The sequence below is a fragment of the Aphis gossypii genome, chromosome 2 (assembly GCF_020184175.1).
Source record: "Aphis gossypii isolate Hap1 chromosome 2, ASM2018417v2, whole genome shotgun sequence".
Lineage (NCBI taxonomy): Eukaryota > Metazoa > Arthropoda > Insecta > Hemiptera > Aphididae > Aphis > Aphis gossypii.
In genome coordinates this window covers 40194294-40213741 of record NC_065531.1, presented here as the reverse complement: position 1 = coordinate 40213741, position 19448 = coordinate 40194294, and the positions used below count along the sequence as shown (strand labels likewise).

At 27.2% G+C, this 19448-nt stretch overlaps 4 protein-coding genes across 6 annotated transcripts in view; 2 read left to right on the top strand and 2 right to left on the bottom strand.

Annotated features, from left to right (window-relative positions):
- Window positions 1–59: 59 nt before the first annotated feature.
- On the top strand, window positions 60–3122 carry LOC114124377 (TP53-regulated inhibitor of apoptosis 1-B-like). Its single transcript, XM_027987613.2, has 3 exons — window positions 60–291; window positions 1563–1713; window positions 2777–3122. Exons 2-3 carry the CDS (start codon window positions 1579–1581, stop codon window positions 2867–2869), a joined length of 228 nt encoding a protein of 75 aa, XP_027843414.1. The 5' UTR covers window positions 60–291; window positions 1563–1578; the 3' UTR covers window positions 2870–3122.
- On the bottom strand, window positions 2626–5601 carry LOC114124359 (protein-lysine N-methyltransferase EEF2KMT). The gene is made up of 7 exons (XM_027987591.2): window positions 5119–5601; window positions 4943–5056; window positions 3754–3960; window positions 3374–3677; window positions 3180–3317; window positions 2988–3088; window positions 2626–2855 (listed from the first exon to the last, which is right to left on the bottom strand). The coding sequence occupies exons 1-7, from the start codon at window positions 5203–5205 to the stop codon at window positions 2835–2837; spliced, it is 972 nt and encodes a 323-aa protein (XP_027843392.1). The 5' UTR covers window positions 5206–5601; the 3' UTR covers window positions 2626–2834.
- A 1319-nt stretch (window positions 5602–6920) lies between these two features.
- The window catches only part of LOC114124464 (regulator of G-protein signaling 11), a 48932-nt gene continuing 36404 nt past the window's right edge, over window positions 6921–19448 (bottom strand). Inside the window, exons 11-16 of one of the 2 annotated variants that reach the window (XM_050202008.1) lie at window positions 19196–19325; window positions 18056–18277; window positions 17462–17719; window positions 15498–15539; window positions 10635–11450; window positions 6921–9637 (exon numbers count right to left, since the gene is read on the bottom strand). In XM_050202008.1, the coding sequence (XP_050057965.1) occupies window positions 9577–9637; window positions 10635–11450; window positions 15498–15539; window positions 17462–17719; window positions 18056–18277; window positions 19196–19325 (1529 nt within the window). In that variant the 3' untranslated portion in view covers window positions 6921–9576. The remainder of the gene's footprint in view (window positions 9638–10634; window positions 11451–15497; window positions 15540–17461; window positions 17720–18055; window positions 18278–19195; window positions 19326–19448) is intronic. The other variant, XM_050202009.1, reaches the window with a different exon arrangement.
- LOC126550442 (uncharacterized) overlaps window positions 19265–19448 on the top strand; it is a 91117-nt gene continuing 90933 nt past the window's right edge. Inside the window, exon 1 of one of the 2 annotated variants that reach the window (XM_050202021.1) lies at window positions 19265–19406. The gene's annotated coding sequence lies outside the window, so the exon portion shown is untranslated. The remainder of the gene's footprint in view (window positions 19407–19448) is intronic. The other variant, XM_050202020.1, reaches the window with a different exon arrangement.

Genomic DNA, 19448 nt, shown 5'->3' with positions numbered 1-19448 from the left:
GTCATGGATCAAGATAATAGTATCTTACACTATCTTTAGCTATTTTTTTAGTATTCAATCCTTTCCGTTTGTGTTATCTATAAAATGAAAAATCTGCCAATCTGTTAAAAATTTAAAATTCACTAATAAATTTAATAATTTTTTATTTTATTCAAATTTTAGATGTTTAAATTATTAAAACAACTGTTTTAAATCTTAATCATTAGTAAAATATTACAAGAAACCGAGGAAATCTCTTTTTGATTTTCAAAAATACCAAAGAAAGTTAATCAATACTTTCAACCCAATCGGGTAAGTTAGTTATCTGCTTATTTTTACTTCACATACCCACGCGAACTAATTTATTTTAATTAAATACATTTACAATACCAAGAATAATGATTATTAGCTTACAATTTGAGTCTTGCTATATTGTAGATATGTGTTTATAATGTTGATATGTTATTTTAAAAATTATGAGCCTAGGTATATACTTTTAATTAATTATACCTATAATATAAAATTGATGATTAATCAATTCAAAATTAATTAATCCATGGGAATACAAATTTTCCCTTTTTTAAATTCTGTCTACAGTAAAATAAATACTGATACGTCAATACATTTCTATATTAATTGATATAGTTTTTTAACCACTCCTAAATCTTATTAAATTATATATTTGGTTTGATTTGTTATTTTTGATGTATTTTGTTTACTTCTAATTTTTCTTCTTTTATGGGCCTTTCAAGTCCATTGCTGCAACGGCATACTCCCCCATTCCTCCCTATCTTTTGCAGTTTATTTTGAGTTCTTTATTTCCAGTATCTTCAGATCTTTCTTTACTCTGTGTGCATATCTTTGTGTTTAAATTCCATGCTGTTAATTGTCCAATTAATTCTTCTGATCTTTATACAATATGCTCAGCTTAACATTTCCCTATATTTTTCAACGTTCCTATAATGTTAGGTTCAATCATAATTTAATATTCATAAGTAAATAATACATACAATATACCTAATACAATAAATTGTATGAAAATGTTTGTATTGATGATAAGTTGAATTAACTTATAAAGGCTAAATTAACCTACTAAATACTAATATATTTTAGTATATTTAATTAACTAAATTATTTACATTATGTTCCTAGAAAACAAGTATTTTCTTGAATAATAATTTAATATGAATCCATCATGCAATATAACGTGTGTCTAATGATTTATTTACTTTGTTCTTTATACATTTTTTGTGTTATTATATACAATGATAAAAGTTGTACCTAATTTTATGTTTTTTTTTTTAATGTTAACTGAAAATATTTATTGGTAAATTTTAAGTGCAGTGTACAAAGTTGTGTTAAATAAAATGTAAATTATTTTAGTATACGTGGGGCATAATTAAAATTTTTTTTTATAGTGATTTGATTTTATGACAGTGGATTATATTTGACTTTTTAAGCATGCTATCAATAAATAAATTTACTATGTTTCAATCTGGACATTCATTACCTAAGATAATTAATGTGATAAACAACACACAGTTAGCTTAAAGGTAATTAATTATATTTCAATTACATTATAGGAATGACTCAATTTCTATGGATGAATGCAAAGCTTTTAAAAAAGAATATGACAAGTGTTTTAATATTTGGTTCAGGGATAAATTTCTTAAAGGAAGTAATGATGACTCTGTGTGTTCAGAGCTTTTGAAGAGCTACACAGGATGCGTCAAGGTAAATTTACTATAATCGTGTTTTATACCATTACAATATGTTATCTTAATATCTTGTATCTATTAATAATAATATTATAAAATATTCATTTGCTATAGGATTTATTTTTGGTTTTTTTTATTTAAGAAGATGTCAGTGCAATATTTATTTTGTCTCTCAGATCCATGCGCAACATAGATAAAACTCTTTCACCTAAAATCATTTTTTTATGATTTTTGAGTAATCTTTAAGTAAAATCATATATTATAACAAAACCTATGGAAGATAATATTTTTGAGAGTATGACATTGGTTTATTTACATTTAATTTTGTATTCGACTTTCAAAAAAAAAAAAGTTAATTTAAAAAATGATATTTAATTTGTTTTGAGACAATATTTAGACAAATCAATATGTCATACCCTCAAAAATATTATTCTCTATCATATTTGTAATGGGTGATTTTACTCTAAGATTCAAAATCAAAAAAAAAAAAAAAAATGATTCTGCGTAAATGTGCTTTATCTATATTGAGAATAGTTCATAGGGAGAAAACAAACAGTGCACTGACTTGTAAAAAAACTATTAAATATTTCCTCAAATATATTATTATGTTGATGTGCTACAATAATGTATTGTTGTGTTAACAACATTTTGTACTATGCATTATTTATTCTAATTATAAAAAAAATTGATTTTATTTTTATTTAAACACAAAATGTATAAACATTTTTTATTTTAAAGAAATTGATATAAAATTTAATTGGAAATTTTAAAAATAATCTTAATTTGATCTAAAAATTTTGAATAATATTTAGATATCTTTAGTCTCAAAAATAGAAGTTTTATTTTTAATTTTTAGTAAGTGACACATTACCATACTATTTACACTTAGCTATCTTTTGGACTTTCCAAATAAATATTCAAAACATCATAATGATAATGCCATAGGTACACCATACATATAATGTTATAACATGAATTTACAACAACATTAGTTATATTCTTTTTAATTTTTCATTGCTTTTTATAGTAATTCAAGTATAGATATATTTTTTACATAAAGCATTTTATTATTATTTCAGGAGGCGATGAAAGAAAAAGACATTGTTATTGATGACTTCAGACGATATCATCCAAATATTAGTCCTGATTATGAACCACCTAAAAACAAATAAAAATTGGAGTTACGTGTGTTTAGTGAAAAAGTGTTAAAAAAAATATTCATTTTTAATTTAACTATTGTACCAATGATTTAAAATTATCTATAATGCATTATATTTAAGCATGACTTACATTCTGTTTTATATGTATGATATATATTGGACATTCTTGTTGTAACAAAATTGAATAATTTTTAGGTAAAATGTTTTGTGTAAATTTTAGGTCATACTTTTCTGGAAAAAAAAAAGAAATAGGTAAAATTTTTTCTACTGCATCGTTTATTATTATTTTTAAACATAAATAAGTAAATATCACATTTCTTACGTAAGGTCTCAAGGAACTTTGTATAAGTTTCAGGATTTCTCAATGTACAAAAAAGTAATATTTCGGTTGTATTATTGTTTGTAAAATACCTTAATGAACTACATAATGGTTCAAACATTGTATGATCAAAGATCACATCTAAAAAATAATTTTTAATTAACACATGTATGTATGACTTTGTATAATGAAATTACCAGCTGCTAGAATCAAATCTGGTTTTTTCTTTTCAAACATTTTCAAACCCTCTATATCGTTCCAAGAAAATTGAACAATATCATATTTACAATTGAATTTATGATGTGTTTCATTAATTTGTGTATTATGTCTTAGGGTATTTAAAACTGTTGTGTGACAGTCTGTAAACCAATATTCACTTGGTCTACAATTTATACAAGCGCTTATTCCACTTAATCCAGTCCCACAACCCAATTCAATGATAAACTTGTCTTTGAGTTTATCTTGATTTTTAAAACACCAACAGCTTAGTGCTATACCAGCCTGAAAAAATTAAATAGCTAATTAAGTAATACATTTCTTAAAAATAACTTTAAATAAAATGTCAACAAAATATAACCTGCCAAGTGCAGAGTCCTGTGGTTCCTTGTGAAACTATACTGATACTTTCTTGGATAGTTATGACTGACTCTACTAACTCGTTACTAATAATATCATTATCAAGTACATAGTGTTTATAAAAAGGTCCTTCATTAGATTCTTTTTGTATGAATTCGACATATTTTAAATATAATTCATCGGGCAGTTCAATTCCACTATTTTCCATCTGAAATTTAATTAATTTTATTTTAAGTTATATAAATTTATTTTAAACAAAACACATTAACCATTCATTAAATAATATAAAAAAAAAAAATTAAATCAGTATTTACTAATACATTAGAAACCAAAATAAGTTTTATCAATAATATTCAAACAATTTTGATTTCATAGTTAGGTTTGAAGATCCAAGACGATTTGGAATAATAAGTAAAACTGCTAATACTGCTTTAGTATTACTATAATTGTCTAAGCTTACGTTAAGATTCTTTTTTAATAAGAACTATTTAATGTTAGTTTATTTTCAAATCTAAAATCAAGCAATCTAGAATGTAATAACCAAAGAGCTCTAAAATAATTTAATGATTAGAAAGATAAGCATTTTTTCTATTTGCATGAAAAAAAGTATTTTCATTATTTAACATATTTATTCTATTTATTAAAAAGCACAAAATAATTTCATTAGAAGTTATTTTCAAAAAGATATAAGAATAATATATTTAAGAGAATATTTTACATAATGGTTATCATATTACCTAGGGCATCGTGTAGGCTTTTATTGATACTTTTAATTTTTGGTGAGTTATAGTTATGTAAAATATTAAAACTTTAAAATGCTTTAAAACTCGTTTTAAAAATAAATATCAATAAAAACCCATGAAATGCCTTGGATACTATGATATTATAACTAACAGCATAACATTTATTTTGCTGAACTCAATTAAGCTATGTTTTACAATTTTAAGATGGAGACAACACATATGGGTATAACATCCTCTTAATGATATTGTAGTAACATATAATTAGACAGAAATAAAAATAAAATCAAAGGTGCGTACATAAGACCAAATTCTTTAACAAACAATGTGTGTTAAGCTTATTTTTTAAATATTTGGCCATACAATGTCTTCAACCATTAATATGCTGTCTGTTTTCATAACATTTTTCATGGTAGAATTTTTTAAATAATGAATTTTTGTATTTCATACTTGACTAATAATTGCTTTCAAAAATCTAGTGATGTATGTGGTTTTCAGTGGGTATTTTTTCAAGATTGGATGAGACAAGATCATTAATATAAAATCAACTTCTTTTGATATATTCTGTAATAAAAACATAATATAAACCAGATCATAAGTTTATTGAATGAAACTTTCAAGTTTACTTTGAGGTTGATTGCTGCAAGTTGAGTCGCACACAGAAATTGTCTAACAGTATCATTATTTAAGCAGTCAACCATCATAATCCCCATTGTGGACAGCCGGCTCACCAGTTTAATTGATTATTTGATTGAAAGTAAAAACTAAGAATGAAACGATAAAATTTTTTTTCAAAGTCCCTAAAACGTTTACAGAGCTTTGGATCACTGACTTTAAATTTTACTTTTTTGTTTATAAATCATTAAAGTTTGACGACTATTATTGTATTTAGTACTTAAAATTTATAATTTACTACGAGGACTAAAATTTAGATTTCAAAAAGTTAAAACAAATCTTAGTAATACGTTTATCAATGCTACTATCACATAATAATTATTCTGTGCTGTTATCATGGTTTTGATTTGATAGCTTAGCTTAAAAAGTTGGTATACCTACCTCAAACCGTGATGTCAACCGATCCAATAAAATTTATTATACTTTTGAAGTTTGCAGGATTCAAATATTTTGATATACCTTAGGGTATTTTTTTGTTCATGTTTGGTTGTCCAAAAATGGAGGATATCACCACCCCTCTCCCAAAAATAAAAATATAGGTATGCTACGAACTGTGTTGTGTACTTGTGTGTACACCAACTGTAACTGGTGTTTAATATTCTGTACTCTGTAGATGATGGCATCTTGATTTTTTCATAGTGTCTAGAACTTTTTTGAACTTTTCTCTACAAAAATATTTCATGTCAAAGGAAGTCCGTGAATTTGAATCCAATCTACTAGCTAGGTACTAATTTCTATTTTCTGATTCTCCTATAAACTCGATTAAAATTATCATTTGGATCATTGCCTATTTAACACTTGAATTGAACTTTCTGCAAAATTCTTTATTCGTATTTACATCATAATTATTGATATATTTTATAATTAAACAGCACCTACCTATTACTGAACAGTATTAATGCATATAAATCAACTAGTAAGTACCCACCTAAATATCAATGGCCTCAAGTTTTTCTGCTAAAATTTTAATTTTATACTTCATGTTCTTCATATTATAATACAACGCTATACAATGAAAAATAAAAACAATTTCTAAATCATATATTTTTGTATTTTGTATAGGTAACATTTTTTCGAACTGTTTCTAAAGGTTATAATTGGTATGTATAGCCTTAATTACCTCTACACAAGCGGCCCACCTTGTTTTTGAAATATTTCGTTGTATTAGATAATTAATCGTATAGTGTGAATGAACGTATATTTTTTCTAATATTCGAGGAACATATATAAATGTTCAAGGTTATAAAATAAATCCCTAACTCGTGTCAAACAAAATCGAAACATATTTACGTATACCTATAAGCTATAATAATATGCTCAGAAAGTGGAGAACTTCCATAAAGTTATACAAAGAAATTTAGTTTAAGGGGTCCGTAACCTATAAGGCTATATTCACTGTTAATTGCGTTATAAATGTATAATATTATATAATATTAGGTAAATGTATACTTTGTACATTCAGCTGCTCTGGTCTTGGTCTATAATTTATTTTACAAATTAATGTAATTTTTTATTATCAATACAATATGATTTGATTACGTAGTACCTATATTTATATTAAGAGATTTATCCGATTTTTTTTTTATCGCGTTCACATTTAACACAATTTTATATTTTTGTAAAAGCATCTTTTATTGAATTAATGAACATTAGGTAGGTACGTATTGAATAAAATGACAATTATATTAATATTAAGATTTAGATATAGTAAAAACGACGAAGAATATATATGAAATAATAATAAAACAAAAGGTTCACAATATATTATGTAATTTATTTAATAAGGTAATTATAGGTACAATATGTTATTATACCTACAAACTATGATCACTATCTTAACTAAATTTAAGACATTAATAAATATTATGTAAACTAAAATAAAATATATTTTCTCCTAAATAGTATATAGGCTATTTAAAACTTCGTATAGAACGTCGTTGTATACTTGACGATTATATCAAGATATGCAACCTAAGTAACATATCTATGTAATTTGTGCATATTACGATTTGTTTAAGTTTTAAATTTACATTTATTGAACAACCACAATTTTGTGTCTACAAATACATTTAAAACCATTGGTATGCGCATTACAAAAATTTGTATTTTATAATATAATATCTTTTATTCGGTATAAATGCGTTATTTATTTCTATGAACTATTACATAAATTTTAAAAATCCCATAAACAATTTATCACAATTTTAACTTAAATTATAGTATTTAATAAAATATTTGCACTTACATTTACTAAATAAAAACCGTTTAACTAGTAAACAAAATATTTAATAAATAAGTCAATTTTTTTTTTACAGATTATTATATTCACAAATTCATGAAATCTTAACTCTGGTACTCAAATGTATAATTCATTTTTTTTTTTTTTTAAGAAATTAGTTTAAAATACATGTAATTGTATGAAATCGTAACAAAATAAGTTCGTACAAGAAAAGTTTTATTTTATATTGTAATGGAAAAATATTAAAGTTTGATTTACTTTATATGGAAATAGTTTATTTTTTGACAAACTCCAACACAAATACTATATAATAATTTACTACCTATAATTTAATATTAATTCTTATAACTTAATTAAATACATAATGTACGTAGATCCAAAATATTCGTATTATTAACACATTAATATGTTAATATTTGGATATATCTATTATTAATATATTAAAAAGTAGATTATTATGATATATAATAACATACGCTTAATTGTTAAAGTATTAATAATATAAATCTAAAAATCTAATTATCAAGTATATCAGATAGAATATAATAAATCACTTTGGATAATATAAGCCAAAACTTAGTGTAAGAGAGTATAATAATATAATATTGGGTGAGTTTCGCGATTAGTGTAAAATATAATCTAGTTTATCTATAATAATTTAATTCCCCATGATTTTTTTTCTCGTAAAACGTGACAAAACATTTAATAACACCAAGATTATAATACAATAATTTAATATGAAAAGCATGGTTATAATATAAAATTTAAACCGTTTTTGCGTTTGAGTTTGTCAAATAAGTGGATATAATATAAAACTAAGTAGAGTTGAAATGAGTAGGGCTCTATACTCAACCTCAACTGTACCTAGTTTTTGGTTTTATTATAGCTAGACTACGTTTGAGAATTTAAAACTTTTATTTGGTCGTTATCTATGTTTGTCCATTATATTATCGTATTATGGTTCATAAATGCATAGTCGATACCGTTTGTGAAGGTTATAATCGTATTAGGTATTAGGTACTAAACATAATTGGTTACTTTTTCATTACTTGTATTGATAATTATGTGCTTTATATAAATATCATCGTTATTTTCGGTTAGGGATTAACATTTTTTACTCTTATTTTTATATTGTCTAGTTTTAGTTATTTATGAATAAAAAAATGAATTTATTACAAACAAGTACCAGATAAAATTGTTTGAAAATAATGTATTGAAATTTGATGACATTATTATATATTACGTTAATTGAATACACTAATATAGTAAACTCTCATTATGTCAAATGTCAAAGAGAACAGAACGGAAAAAGAATAACGTTTTGTAATAATGGTATTTTAGTGTGATGGTAATTTTAAAGAGACTTCAATTTAATTTAAGATAACACGAAATGTTCGAGCTACAGACGTTTGACATAATAAGAACCTACTGTATTATAAAATTGAATTAAATTTATTAGAATAAATTGTGATATTGCTGTACACGTAATCGTTTATTATTTAGTAAATCAATAAAATTGTTTATTTCGAAAAAAGTATACTAAAAAAAAAAATTATTAGATAATATACAATTCGTAACTAATTATTATTGGCTTAATTATAAAATACATACGTTATAGCTGTTACTTATATATTTATATATAGGTACATATTTTGTTATATTATATAATATATATAAAAACCAAATAAATCACTATCGGTTGTGTGTTATACACTTATATATTCGCGTCGTGGCATATCTTGTATAGCATTTTAATAAAATGCTTATTGCATTATTAATACTTTTACGATCGCATAATTTGTATTAATATTATAATTAATAATTATTACATTTTAAAAATTACAGTTATCGTCGGAATATAATATATAATAAATATTACAAACTAAACAAACATTGAACGTACAGACCGAGTCTGAAAAATTCGACCGGGTTTTATTTTTATTGAGTTTTACATATTTTATCACGCATAAATAAATATAAAAAAAAATAACATTCGTTTGGCGATGAATAAATATAAGAATTTATATATTAAGGTAGAACGCTATTATTATATAATATATATATATATTTATACTATATATGTATATAATATACGTGAAGTAGTATAATGTATGCCTATATTTACACAACACATAATAGAATTTGGAATGTGCGTTGGCGGAGAACGTATTCACAGAAAACCGTAGGTTTCGTATACCTTTAAAAATCGGCCGCCTTTATCTTGGTTGTGTCTGAAAAAAAAGAAAAAGAAATGTTCGTGCTTCGTCAAAAATCATATTAAACACAGTATTTTAGGTAGGTTAAAAATAATATGTAAATTGTATTGGTATCGTAAACGAATAAACGATATAATATAAACTACAGCGGACTAGGTACTATATTTATGTTGAGTGGATATTATGCTATGAGATACCAGGTAGTAATGCAGTTTATTAAAATATTGTTTTTATTATCAACGTTTCGGAGAAAAAATAGTGAAAATGCGTAGAACCTTACAGTTTTTTTCCCCAGAAACGAGTATGTGGGGCCAACTTGTGTGTAAGTAAAGGTTGAACCCAGGCTGTCTCTTTTCTTAAAAAAATACTGATAGAGTAATTTACTGAGCTCGCTCAACAATATTTTATGCTTAATAAACTATAAAAATGTATTTTAATTCTGATATTTTGGCATTTTCGGTCAATTTATATATTATAAATATCAAATTTGTAAAATGTACTGGAATTTTTTTATAGTATTTAATGTATGACGAGTTTCCCGTGGCTATGTAATTTTTTTTCTTCAAACGAGAACTTTCATTTTTTTACCGTAAGGTTTTAAGTTTTTAGTAAGTATTTCTGAATTTTAATATCTTATTATGTATGTCCTATAACTGTTATAGAATATAGATAAAAATATAAAATGATCATAAAACAATGTATGAGGTATGGGTGTTTTATAATTCGTAAAAATTGTCCGATTACTTATAATAAATTATAGTAGGTAAACGAATAAATATAAATGAATAATATCTATTACATATTTTATAAAAAATGCCATAAAAATATCACTTGGAGTAAAAAAAAATGTAAAGGGAGTATCTCATTTTTGGAAAGAAAAGTTTTGATCGTTACTTAGACCACTTTCTCTGTTTTTAAACGGTATACAAGAAAAATGGTATTTTCAAAAAAACACCGCGTCACTGCGTAACGGTACCTGTAGGAAGGATTAAGGATATTGTTATCAACTCACTCGTCTTCCCACGGACACACGTCGTTACCGTCGCTGATGGACGCGGCTGCAGTCGCAGTCGTCGCGGCCGCTTCCGATCCGCTGCAACTGGCTACGGGTTCCGGTGTGTGGCCGCCTCCGCTACCGGGCGTGTGGCCGCCTCCGCTACCGGGCACCGTCGTACTTCCGGTCGAGATGACGCACTCGGCTACCGCGGCCGCCGTTTCGTCTACCTGCACGTCCTCGGCGGTTCGGTCGCACCCGTTGTCCCTGTCCACGGAGCTGACGTTAATGACGGGCGTCACGCTCTGTTTCCTCGCCAACGACAGCGACTTCATCAGCTTCTTCCGGTTGGACTTGTCGTCCAGCGAAGCGGTGCCGGCCGGCTCGTGCGGCGACGTCGGCAGCTGCTTTTCGGGCGACCTGCTCTCGGGCGACGGTCCGATGTCAAAGTCCTCGGCCGACGACACCGACGGCCGGTCGACCGTCTGTTGCGGCGTGCACGCGGCCGACGACCCGCGGCGCCTGTCCACGCTACCGCCGCCGCCGCCGCCCAGACCGCAACTCCGCCGCAGACGGCTGGCCACCGAGTCGGATTGGCTCTCGTCCGCGCTCGCCGCCGAGTCGTACGCCGCGCTGCCCGAGTTTTTGCGCGACGACGACGTGGACATCCGGCGCTCGCGTTCTTCGGCTATGGACATCGGCAGCGGCCGCTTGTTCTTGTCACCGCCGCCGTCGGCCGCCAAGTCCCACGGACACACGTCGTCCGCCATCATCGCGGGTGGCTGCTGCAGCGGTTCGCCGCCGCACTCGTCCGCGCCTCCGCTAAGGTTATCTCTGCGGAAAACAAAACGTATAGGTATATACGATAATCCGTTCGTGTAATAGTACAGCTGAGCATAGCGTAAACACTCGTCACCGTCGTTGTCCTCCTGCTCTCTTTCGTCTTACACACTTCTCCACCGACCCACACCATTTATATAGTTTTGTAAATATTGCTGTATATATACGCAATTCGATGTTTTCATAACGAGTAAATAAACGAATAAATGAAAGTAAACAAACGTTTTACGAGCGGCTCTCTCGCACGGAACCCGAGTAAGACGAAATCACGTTGCTCATCGACACTTATATACTTTTAAGCAGTCGACTAAAATTTATTTTTTAACAGATCGAAAATATTATTGTTTTTTATACAGCAGAAAAAATTAGCGATATGCAACTACTTATTTTTCCTGTACACTATACAGGGCATAAATATACTTATTATGTTAATAACCCACGCATGCGCACGCAAACACAAATCTCTATTATTACATATTATACGTCATGTATAGAGTGTACACGTACACTTTTTAAACATCGTGTATTTTAGTGTGTAAGTATAAAAGTCCAAAGTCGTTACTCTGATTCGATCAACGAGGTCGGAATCGTCATATTTATAAAAAAAGTCATGTACCTACGCGCATATAAATAGTAGGTATATAGGTACAGGTGTATCGTGTAATGACTGTTTTATAATATATGAAATGGTTAGCATATTATTTTTCTACAAAATAATCAGCATTTCGTAAGAGGTATATATATTAATAATATCGTTTTATATAGTTAATCATAGAGTGTTGTTCAAGTCATATTTATTGCCACGATTGTCTCAGTCGATCACTTTTTTTTTAATTCATATAAAGTTGTGGATATTATAACGTACATACTATATGATGATTTTTGGAGTATCTGTCTCTTACTCGAAATAAAATAATTTAAATATTTATTCATATTATGTGGATAAAATAGTAAGTAATTTATTTAAATACCTTAAAAATTGTATTATTAACTTCAATTAAACGTTTTAACTGTTGGGTATACCTATGTTTTAAGTTGATATAAGCGCGGGTCTGTAGGAGGACAAATACGGTGAGACAACCATTATATTATCATTATTTAAAGGTCATCACTAAAGATATAATATATACGCAAAAAGTCGGGTAAAATACACAATTAACCGCAACATCAATATTAAGTATAATATAATACAATTCGCTACGGGTAAATACATACTACTATAATACATCTACTGTTTCGTCATAAACATATAGAACTATTTTATATACGTAAATGACGTGATGATACAATACTTATTTATTGATATAAAGGTAGAATAACACTACTCGTGCATAACTTAAGAGAAGAACGAGAACATTTGTTCAATAATAAATTAATAATATTATATTATATTGTGATGTAGGCGAACCGCATAAGTTTATACATCTATCAGTGGCGTGTCGAAGGGATATTTAAGTAGCGGTCACATCTGCAGAGTTTTTATGTAGTGTTATTTTGGTGGGTGGGTAATATTAGGTGGTAATTATTTTTTGTTAATAATATTTAATTATTATTTATGAATGTAGGAAAAAAATGTTTAATAAGATATTTTTATACTGATAAGCGATTGTTGATAATAAGTCAACAAAATATATACCTACTTATTTGAGTATACATTTAATACTCGTATTCATACTTTATTTTACATTAGTATCTAAATTTATATATAATAAATCGATAACTATAACATAAATTAGCTATACGTTTTGGCGTATTGCATGTTTTTGAAAATGAGTTTTTAAAGCTAAATCTTTTTCATTTCAGTAAAATCAATGTTGGAAAAATGTTTGAGAAAATATAATTATCTTTAAGTTTCCAATTTTGTCAATTTTATAACAATAATAGGTATAGTGTAGTATAAACTGTACAATATTAATAATGTAACAAATAAAGATTTTTGAATAAAATTAAATCAGTATACCATAGTTAGTAAACATACTATTAATTATTTTAATACCAATATCTAAAACTACAATTTCATGAAATATATTTTCGTCAAACCATATCTATTCAGAATCGTTTTTTATATACGAGTGTTGAGTACATAGTACTCTATTGTAACAATTATTTATTATTGAATTCAAATTTAAAATATCCATTACATAGTGACCACCACTCAATACCTAACTGTACAGCAAAGGGGTACTCATTTTCTTACCTTTTTTAATTTTCTTGTTTTTTTAATTTCAACGAATATCTTCAAAAGCTTAAATACTTAAAAAAAAATTATGATTATGGACTTTGATATTTTTAGCTCCTATATAAGAATATAAGAGTCATTGATGAAGAATATTTTATTAAATAGTTAAGATTTTTCATCATTTTTTTATCAAATAAAAGCTAGAAAAGACCAAAGATATTTTTAAAATGTTATCTTATGTATAAGATGCTAATATAAATATTTAGTGACAATTTCATATCTCTCTATATTATATTGATTATATTCTAAATGACAAAAAAAAAAAAAAAAATAGTAATTTTACATTTACACAAATTATTTTAATTTCTTATTTTTATGATTAAATTATCTCCTTCTTCCATTTAAATATTCCACCTATCTGATAATTTTTAAGCGAAAGATAAAGAAAAAGTTATTGCATAGTAAATGATGGGTGGGTATGATATGATGGTAAGTATAAAAAAAAATGCCTTTGAAAATATTTAAGTTTGCCACGCCACTGATCAATACATGTATAATATACGTATGATATAATATATATATTATATATATATATATTAAGCGAAGAATAGAATAGGTAGTTAATAAAACTGCAAACACATCGTACTGCACGCCATAATATCGATGACTAAAAGACCAAACACAATATGTCCACTTTTTCAAAAATTGGTTTTATATGTCCAATCAAGAAAACTACATGCTTTTTATGGTTCTGCCAAATATCAAGTGCCTAAAATTAATAGAAGTGCGTTATTTTTACATAATAATATTTGGCATTTTACGAGCTGATCATATTTTTGAATGCACAAAAGTAATAAGTCCAAAAAAAAATGTAACATACAATTATTTTAAATAGAAATATTAATATTTGGTGATTATTTTAACTGGACAAATGTAACATGTCCGGACATACACTATTTGGCAAAAATGAAAAATTCAATTTTGGACTTACAATGATTGACCAAATAAAATTATTGATAAATCTATTTTTAAATCATAACATGTCAGGAGATATCAATTTTATTGCGATGCACATCGTACTATTTTTATCATAACCATTTTGGTAGTGGACGATTAAGCTTATTATTTACATTGTACATCATAATAGTGTTATTATTTTCTACAATACTATTGATCGTTTGTGTGTAATAATTTAAATTTATTTTCAACGTCTTAGTAGTTTATGGTTAAACTTATAATTATTATTTTGCGTAATATTACCTATTCATTGTTTATAATACCTAATTTGACTATTAAAAATTATATTTGACTTTTGATGTTAAAAATATTGTAATAAATTATGTTTAACTTTTAATAATAATGACTAAAATTGTAATAATTTGATTAATAAATATGTCCATAAAATACTTTTATGTCCGTAGCAAGATATAATAACAATTGCCATTTGTAATAAATCCATTTTAATTCCACCAAAAAATAACTTAAAAAAAAATAGAAAGTTTTAGTCGAGTTATGCTAGTAAATTAATAGAAAATAGAAAATTTAACACTATATTATCAAGTTTACACTAAGTTAAAAATTAAATTTAAAAAAAAAAAAACTAGGTATTAGAAAAATAGTAAAACTTTGAATGGCTCTCCTGAACATTTTGGTATTTGTGACATATCATATTTGGCCTTTTAGCCATCGATATAAAGTAGATAATAATTAATAATATATGTATTTATTGTATACATATTACATATAATATATAAGGATATATAATTCATACGATCTAGACTTAAAAAAAAAAATATTAATAAAATAAAAACGGCCGACAAAGAAACTTTGTACAGACATAGTTGTTACTTGTTTTAACTTACTGGTTGGAACTTGGAGAGGAAGGTGTGCAAGGTAAATCTCCCCTGTAAAACATTATTGTCTGAACTATTCAAGTGTATCATTACATGTAATATATACATAGGATATTATGCATAAATTGGTATTGTATAATATATAAGTAGATGTTTGTGTAGAATATGTGTGTATGTATATGCTATACCTATAGAAAGTGTTTATAATTGTGTTCTTTGTGCCCGTGTGACTGTGCAAAAGTATAATACATCGTATAGTATAATAATAAATATATATATGTGCTATTTTACAAGAAAAAATTACTCGGTCACAACGTACTAGAGAAAAAGCTAAATAAATATTTGTACATTTTTATGTATACAAGTGAACTTGGTGTTGTCTTATCTCTTTAAATGCATTGCTATACAGGGTGTAACAGAAAGATTTGAAAAATGAAATAACTTTTATTCTAATTAATATTTTTAATTAATTTTTTTATATAATAATATATAGTAAATTAATAGATAGATAAGTGAGCTATAAATAAATTAAATTTTATTTTGTAATACGTAAAAATTTTAAATTTCATTTCGTTTTTGTTTTTTTTTTTTAAAAACAATTTGCCAATTTTCGATCTAATTTTTGAAATAATTTAATGATTTCAACGTTTATTTTGATCTAGTAGCTTATTTTTTATGAATCTTTATAAGTAAATTGATTTAATATTTTTTTCAAAATATTGTTGTTTTGAATTTTTTGACATAAACAAATTTTAAATTATCTATACAATTTTTATACAATTTTTCTAACTTGAATTAATTTCCATTTAAAATTTTCGGGTCTTTCTGTTACACTCTATTTATAATGTATATGCATATTTTACAGAGGTACATAGTTTAATACGACTAGAAGATATTTTCATATACTCATTAATATTTCTACGTTTCAAATAGTAAATAAATACGATAATTATAATTGATTCGACCGGCACTAATAATGATTTGGGAGCGTGTATGATAGCCGAAAATATTTCAGCCGATCCATATTCCAGTCGAAAAACAATGTTCGAAAAACGATTTCACAAAAAGTAAATTTTAGATTTTTACTTAACATTTTTTAGTAATAAATGTTTTTTCATGTTCCTTTATGACATGAGGGTGTTAATATGTGTTACGTTCAGTGTTCACATTAGTAAAATGTGTTTATAATAGTTTTGATAATTGTTTAAAAAGTTATTCAGCATACTACGTGTGGTATAATTCAATTTAAATTATAACTGCTCGTTAAACTGTATGCTAAAATAATTGATTTTTAAAGAGGTACTAGGCACTTAAATGTTTGTTATTTAACACTCCAAATACAAGTTACAGAGTACAGACCTGTTATTAATTATAGTTATGTAGGTGACTTAAACATTGATTATAGATAGGTAATATTAATGATAGATGTTTATAGTTGCATTGATTAGATGTTTGCCCAAATAGAAAAATGTAAAAAATGATCAGATTCCAGTAAATACTGAATGTTGGAATATTTACAGACATCAAATAATAAATTGCTCGACCAAAATAAACGTGGTATGGTAAACATATATTATTATATATATTTTTAAGCTGTGATCATATTATTTAGCCATTTATAAGTATAGGTTGGGCCAAGTTACACTGTAGCTGCTAGTAAATAATATATGTACAATAATATAACGCATACAGGTGGAGAATGGTTAGATTCAACGCCTACCTTTCTCAAATTTTCTAATATGGCTAATAATATTAATATTTAAAAATATGTACAAGCTTAGACCCTCCTTAATCCACTCAAAAATATTTTTTTTTGTGTAATAAATAGATTTTCTTTTTTGAATATACCTATGTTTATGCGTTTAGACGTTATAACGCATATAATAGTAGTACCTATACTTATATAAAGTATTATTATAGTATATAGATTTTTGTATACATAAGTACCTAAATCGTAAATGTTTTTTGCTTACCTATAGGGTATGTCACTGAGATTAGATTGACTATGGGATTGCGAGACTTTAACAGCATTTATTGGAAGCTCGTGTGGTGAGCTAGTCAGGCTCCTGTCGCTGCCCCTTCGCTTTGCGCTGCTACACGATGACGATTGATTTGCTTGTAAGACCGAAGACGATGACGTACCCTGTGTGCTCGAACACCCTGCAGTGCTTCTTACGCGTTCTTTGCAATCTGCCTTTTTGTTGGCAGCGCCGCCGACCAGCCCGAAAAATCTAAGCAAAACAACACCAATGTAGATTTATATCTGACAATTTTTTTTACTTGTATAGTTGTATAGAATTCGTATTTATTCGATTGCCATTTTCTATAATGGTTTATATCATAAAAAAATATTTCGCGGGAAAATAACAAAACGCTTTATGAAATCGGCCCAAATCTTCTGCGGAAATGTGTACCCATGTATCGACCATCGACGAATAACGAATAAATCATAATAAATTGGCCGTCGATTTTTGGCGGTCTTATTTAAAAATCATGCCTGCAGATTCTTCAGTACAGAACGATGGAGAGAATTGAATTATATATTTAATATATCGTTGTATGTATACCTTCGTTTAGCCAATGGTTGGACTCCATTAGCGAGCAGGTTTTTGTAATGCTCCGACCTTATGAATCTAGGATAACAGTCTTTTTTCAAGAGTAATGTATACACGTGTTCCGCAGCACCGTCAAACGTAAATCTCGACGGGTTTTTCATTTCTTTATGTGTTCGTTCCATCGTCTTGCCGTCTATATTGATTTCACATGGAGCACCGGGCGCTAGAAACTCACTGAAATCATATGATACCGATATAGCAAATACGTAGAAATGATTTTAAAATATTTGAGTAAAATTATTTAAATACATTTAATGGCATTGAATATTTTTATTGATACTGTATTTATATTTGGTGTTGAATATTGAGTACCTACTTAAATTTGTATTTTCCGTTTGTTCATATATTTTATACTATTACTTATTAGTAATTCAAATTTGCTATTGAACATGTTAAAATATGTTAATACGTTACAATGATGATGGAATGATACAATACATTCAAATCCACAGACTTTATATTAGTTATTATTGGTGAAGATCTTGAGAAACTAATATGTATACTATTAAAGTTTAAAACTTTGATTTATTACAAAATAATAACATATAAACAATACAATATATAAATATATTATATATAGCCATATAGGATTTCACTAAAATCGATTTTTAGTGATATCTCGATTAGGGTCTTAATAATTGGTATTTTTTCATCGGTTTTGAAAAGTACAGTGTTGCCACTTTTAGTAGGTACAACAAGTTTGCAAATATCATTATTAGTTTTTTTTTATCAATATTTATTTAAATCGTCAAAACCAGTGTATCTAATTTAAACCTATCAAAAAAATTCGTGGCGGTGAGGACAACGTTTGGGGAGATCCCATTTTCGATCTCATGGCGGTCAACCTGTTAATACTTTTTTTTATACTTTTATTCATGGAAAGTATTATTACTTTAAAACTGTACTGATACTTGCAGAATATCATATTTAAGTATAAAGTTGTCGAATCTTCATTAAATTATCAACATTCAACACGTTTATCTAAATGTATTTTAAATCGACGCTCAAATACCCGTAAGAAATAGTAATAAAGAAATAATGATTACTGTTTTAATAATTGTAGTATAATACATTTTTCTATTGAATACTTACTCATATATTTCTTTGACTCTTTGCAGGATTTGTGACTGACAACTTCGTTTCAAATCGTTGACTGCTAACCAAAATCTAATGTTTTCGTGGCTGTATTCTTTCCGGAGATAATTTGTAAACTCATAGAGACCTGTTTCAATACAAAAAATTACGTAGTTGATTGGCAAGAGCGACGCACTTCAGCAGACAAATATATTTCGATTTTTACAAGGTATGTATGTGTTATACGTTATGCATGCTATTATTTTATGTA